The sequence below is a fragment of the Impatiens glandulifera genome, chromosome 1, assembly GCF_907164915.1.
Source record: "Impatiens glandulifera chromosome 1, dImpGla2.1, whole genome shotgun sequence".
In the NCBI taxonomy this organism is placed as follows: Eukaryota; Viridiplantae; Streptophyta; class Magnoliopsida; order Ericales; family Balsaminaceae; genus Impatiens; species Impatiens glandulifera.
In genome coordinates, this window is record NC_061862.1 from 16969503 (window position 1) to 16975572 (window position 6070).

Genomic DNA, 6070 nt, shown 5'->3' on the forward strand with positions numbered 1-6070 from the left:
TAATAAGTAATATTAGACACAGTAGTTAATTTATATAATTATTCAAAATATAACTTATAAAATATATATGCATATACAAAATTATATAATTATTTCAACAATCATAATAAAGATCAGGGTTCAAATTATTCTAAAAAAGTAATTATTATATGTGAGTGCATGAGCATTATTAGATTAAGCGGAAGAGAGAATGATGACTTGAGTAATGCAAACATCGGTGAGAAAATCTAAGGGTTTGTCCATGGAGGGTATGTCGGCTTAAGTAATGCAAACATTGGTGTCCACAGAGGACTAAGGATCATGCCCAAGAATGTTTGAGAATGTACCCTCGAACACAAACATTGGTGATAAAAAAAATCAAAAATATCATAGATATAAAAAAGATGATTTTTTTAATATTCTTATTTTTTCAAACGAGTATATAATAATAAGTAATATTAGACCCTAGTAGAACTTTATATTTGATTGGTAATTTGATCCAAAATTTAATGTTTGAAGATTTATTTTATCGAAACTACTTTTTTGGGGAAAAAAATATGTGGTCACAAGGGGATTAAGTGTAGCCCGCAAACACACTTAATCATTTAACTAGGTCCTCTTAAATAAGCTGGGGATATCCACCTCTTATTGCCGTTAGGCTAGAAGAGAGGATTATCGAAATTATTTTTATTTCCACCTAATGAATGTTTTCAGTTTAGATGATTTTGGGTAGACTTAAAAAAATAACAAAATAATTTTAAATAAAACGAGTAGATAAAGGTAAATTTTGTCATATTTTTTAATAATTAGATTAAAAAGATTATTAAATTAAAATATAAAGTCACCTTTTTAAAGTAATTATTTTTCTTGATATTTTGTATAATTAATCGTGCAAATGTAAGACTTATAGTTTAATTGTACATTAAATTTAAAAAGGCTCTTTGCTTGCTTGGTTATGAGCTAGTTATATATTTCTAATAAGATTTATTTATTTCACATTAGATTATTTAATTAAACTTCTTCTTCTACTACTTCCTTTTTCTTCTTCTACTACTTCCTTTTTCTTCTTCTACTTCTTATTCCTTCTCGGCCAGATTATAAATATGATATATCATACACATAGATATCGATCATATAAGAAACAGAGAAAATGCATGCTGTTTGCATACCATTCCCAATTCAAGGCCACATAAACCCTATGATGAAGCTGGCCAAGCTGCTCCATACTCGAGGGTTCTATATAACCTTCGTCAACTCCGAGTTCAACCACCGACGTCTCCTCAAATCTCGTGGGCCTAATTCCCTAGACGGTCTCAAGAGCTTTCGATTCGAGACAATCCCTGATGGCTTACCAGAGTCTGACATGAATGCTACTCAGGATATCAAATCTCTATGTAAATCAACCACCAATAATTGTTTAGCCCCGTTTAAACATCTTCTCCCCAAAATCAAACAGTCCGGAGCTCCCACGGTGACATGTATTGTCTCCGATGGGTTCATGAGCTTAACTGTCGACGCAGCTGAGGAGTTGGGCGTTCCTCATGTCCTCTTTTGGACAACTAGCGCTTCTGGATTTATGAGTTTCCTTCAATATACCAACTTGAAGGATATGGGATATATTTGTGGAAATGATTATTTGAAAACGACCATAGATTGGATACCTGGAATGGAAGGTGTTCGGTTGAAAGACTTTCCCAGCTTCATTCGAACTACAGATCCTAATGATTTCGCCGCCAACTTTGTCATTAACGAAATACAAAGAGCTAAACGAGCCTCCGCCATTGTTCTCAATACCTTCCATGAACTCGAACCCAACGTTGTTCATTCCCTCTCCAACATCCTCTCACCAGTACCAATCTACACCCTAGGCCCTCTACATATCCTTACGAAATCAGAGCTTCAAAACAATGAATCGGGTATCAGGGTTCTGGGTTCCAATCTCTGGAAAGAAGAAACAGAGTGTCCTCAATGGCTCGACTCCAAAAAACCCAATTCAGTCTTCTACGTTAACTTTGGAAGCATAACCGTCATGACGGCGAATCACTTTATTGAGTTCGCGTGGGGATTGGCTAATAGCGACAAACAGTTTCTCTGGATCATAAGACCCGATATTGTTGCCGAAACGGCGATCTTGCCGGTGGAGTTCATCGAGGAGACTAAGGAAAGAGGAATGGTGACGAGCTGGTGCCCACAAGAACAGGTATTGGCCCATCGAGCAATTGGTGGGTTTTTGACCCACAGTGGATGGAACTCCACAATCGAGAGTATTTCCGCCGGAGTTCCGATGATCTGCTGGCCGTTTTCTTCAGAGCAGCCTATGAATTGCTGGTATTGTTGTGAGAAATTGGGGATTGCGAAGGAGATGGATAGCGAGGTGAAGAGGGAAGATGTGGAGGGATTGGTTCGAGAATTGATGGATGGAGAAGAAGGAAAGAAGATGAGAGGGAGAGCGATGGAGTGGAAGAAGAAGGCGGAGGAGACTGTTGGTGCCGGCGGATCTTCACATGGAAATCTTGACAAGTTCATTTACCAAGTGCTTTTAAACAAACATAAAGAGACCAAATTCCATTAGAATACAATTTTTTTTATTTTTTATTTTAATTCAATAGAATTAGCATGATGTTTATTCTATTCAAAACGTTTCGATGATAATAGAACGTTTCTTTACCGAACGCGACTCATATTTTGGTATCTTAGGTAAACTCTCTTTATCGTACACTTTAATGGAGTTCAAAGTAAACTTGTCACGCACTTTTTATTAATTAATTTATTTTATTATAAATTATAAGTTTTTTAATCAAATTTGTATATATATTTTATTTATAATTGTTAAAATTAATAATAATTTTAAATTAAATATTTTGAAATTTTAATTTATATTAAATTCTATTTATAATACATTTTATTTTGAATAATTATTAAAAATAATATAATTAAATATTTTCACATATTAATTTTATTTTAAAAATATTTAACACTAAGTTGTCTCTTGTTTTCACCTACATATTTATTTAATCAACTATCATTTTTATTTTATTAATTTTTACAATAATTATAATTATAGTGGTACAAAATACTAATTAACTTCCAACATTTAATGCTTCACTCAACACAAATGTACTATTTTCTAAAAATTCGATATTATAAAAATTACTATTTTCTAAAAATTGGATTTTCTAATTACTAGTTTATATGTAAGTCTATCATCTTAAAATAGAGAAGATATAATCTTTTATTAACTGAAAATAATTGAATAACTTAAAATTACTTAAAAAAAATTAACCGACTTATAACCTAAATCATTCTAGAGAATTTGTCTTCCACCACTTCCTCGTTGAGGACATTTGAGAGATTTACCGGTGTACCCAGTCCAAAATTTGGAACGAAGGTCCGAATGACCCGACTCAAGTGAGGAGCATAGCCGAACCGTTTCTTCGTTTTGACCATAGTCTTTAGGTTATGAAAGATGACTGATGCCCAATTGATGGGAGTTGAACTAACGATATAGGTCATCATGTCAAAAACTTTTCTTGAGTAGTTTTGATTGGGGGACTGGCATATGATTGACCGGTTAACGATCTCGTGCAGGAGTTGAATGTGGGGAGAAAGATTGGCCTTAAGGCCGTGGTCTAGAACCGGTATATCGGAGCCGGAGAACAGTTCATCGTAATCATCAGCTGAACTGTCCACCCGTGGTGGAAAGTCCGAAAACCCCTTGGTTGGAAGGTTGAACATCCCAGCGAGTCGGTTTTCCGAGAGAACGATGACACTGGTTTTCACAGTGGAGACAATAGCACCGTTATGCATATGTGCATTGGAGAAGAATTCCAGTACCTCTGGAAGAAAGAGAGGTCCGGATTCCTTTAAGAAACTGCGGAGGCCGGTGTCGACCAAAGATTCAAAAAGTATTTCCCTTGTTTCAACGTCCTCCATGGATAGTACTGAATCAAAATCGATGCACAAATAGTTTCTGAGGATGGAATGAGACATTTTTCAAATTTTGCTTAGAGATGTAGAATGTTTGTCTTGGAATGTATTGGAGTGAGAGGGGGAGGTTTTCTTAAATAGATTTGAAATGAGAGGGAACGTAAGAGCATTTAATGTTAAGATTCATTTTTGTCTCATTAATGCTGTGGAATATTTATGTTTTCAAAACGTCTTGGGAAGTGGTGCTTTTGACCGGTTACGGAGACCTAGGTTGAGAATCTAGTTGGAAACCAACTAAGTTTGTGTAATTTCCCATGCAGTTAGAATTCAAAAGTATTAGAATTTCATTAAGGAAAAGATGAAGTACAATAGACTAAGAGGAATACATAACCGATTTAAAATAGATAGAAATACAACCGGTGCGTGAGGCAAAATGACCGGTTGTCCGAATGAGTGACTCTTTAATGGCCGGAGGAGGTGATGTTTCCGTTCTTTTTCTTCCATGCTTTCTCAAACCGCTCATAGAAGGAATCTGCGGAATCTCTGTTCAAGACCTGGGATTGATGGAGCCCTTCGCCCGGACAGAGTGGAACCCTGAGTTCGATGAGTAGAGAGCTGGTTTGATGAATGAAACCGGTGTGTCGGGTATTGATCATCTAGATTAGAATGTCAAATAACAACCTAGACCAGTTTACCGGAGTATCGGATGTTATGGCGGTCATGATGTTAAAGATCGTAGAACTGTAGATATTGGTGACATCCTTTCCCAGGATGGCCTTACCAATGATATCGTTGAGGAGCTGATATTCGGCTCTCAACGATGACCGTGCACCGTGATCATCGACCGGAGAGTTGGATCGGGAAAATTCCAGGGATATTTCGGCTTTCTGTTCAGCCGAAACAGACAGGTCTGTAAGACCTTCTTTGGGAAGGTCGAAGCACCGAGCGAAGTCTCGCTCGGTGAAGTCGAAAATCGTTCCTCCTACCCTTGACTGGATAAGAGTATCAAAGAATGGAGTTCCACGAAAAAATCTGGCATTGTGGAAGAATTCGATTACGGTCTCAGGAAATACGATATGTTTGTCATCTAGGAAATACTGAAGACCGATACTTTCCAAAGATTTGATCATTTTAAGATTTCGTAGTGTTGTGTCCCTTGTGCTGAGTCAAAATCAACTTGAAGAATGTTTTGGAACTGAGACATTTTTGCCTTAGTAAGATGAGATGTTGAGGGTGTGAATATTTGTTTGATATTAATCTAACTTATATATTAGTTGGAGGGTGATATAAGTGAGCAGTATTATCTAGAGGGTAGCAGGTAATGTAGTTTATTAACCATAGGATAAAACATCTTGCATGAATTGGGTGTGTTTACAGTCTAAGGGTGTGAGTCATAGGCCTAGACAGTGAAAGATATCATATCTTCACGTCTTTTGAGGCATGACTGTTTTGTTTTGAAAAGGTATATTTTCAGAACAGATACGTCCAAACACAGACAGTTGTTTCATTTTTGTTGGGAAGCCAAATATTCCAAAATATATTATTTTCAAACCGGTTGGTTTTCAGTCATTGGTCCCGATGCAGTTAATTAGTGTAGGTACTAAGTAACTAGTCAGTTTACTGTAACTGATAGACAAAGCGGTTCTTCAATAAATACGATAATAAATTCGGTTTCCGACATTTTAGGAAGAACTGCCGGTTTTGTCTATCCGAACCGATTTTTCCCTTTAGAGGTTAAAGGTTTTAAGAAATAAGTTGATTTATATCGGTTAGACCGAGAATGTTTCTGAAGAAAGAAAACTTAGCTTCCTGTAGAGGCTTTATGAAGATATCGTCTACTTGTTGATCAGTTGATACATATTCCAACCGGATGTGCTTCTACATGACATGTTTCCAGATGAAATGATGCCTTATGTCGATGTGCTTGGTTCTAGAGTGTAAACCGGATTGTATGTGATTGCTATGGCACTTGTGTTGTCACAGAAAATAGGAGACTCTTCGGCGGTGACACCAAAGTCCTTTAATTGCTGTTGAATCCATAGAAGTTGTGAACAACAACTTCCGGCTGCCAGATGTTCAGCTTCTACGGTTGATGTAGCAACCGATGTTTGCTTCTTGTTTTGCCATGAAACAAGTCGATCACCTAAGAATTGACATGTTCCGC

General features: G+C 36.5%; 1 protein-coding gene across 1 annotated transcript; it reads left to right on the plus strand.

Moving 5' to 3' along the window:
- The first annotated feature begins 241 nt into the window (after window positions 1-241).
- On the plus strand, window positions 242-2551 carry LOC124919349 (7-deoxyloganetin glucosyltransferase-like). Its single transcript, XM_047459577.1, has 2 exons — window positions 242-248; window positions 1119-2551. The coding sequence occupies exons 1-2, from the start codon at window positions 242-244 to the stop codon at window positions 2549-2551; spliced, it is 1440 nt and encodes a 479-aa protein (XP_047315533.1).
- The last annotated feature ends 3519 nt before the right edge of the window (window positions 2552-6070 follow it).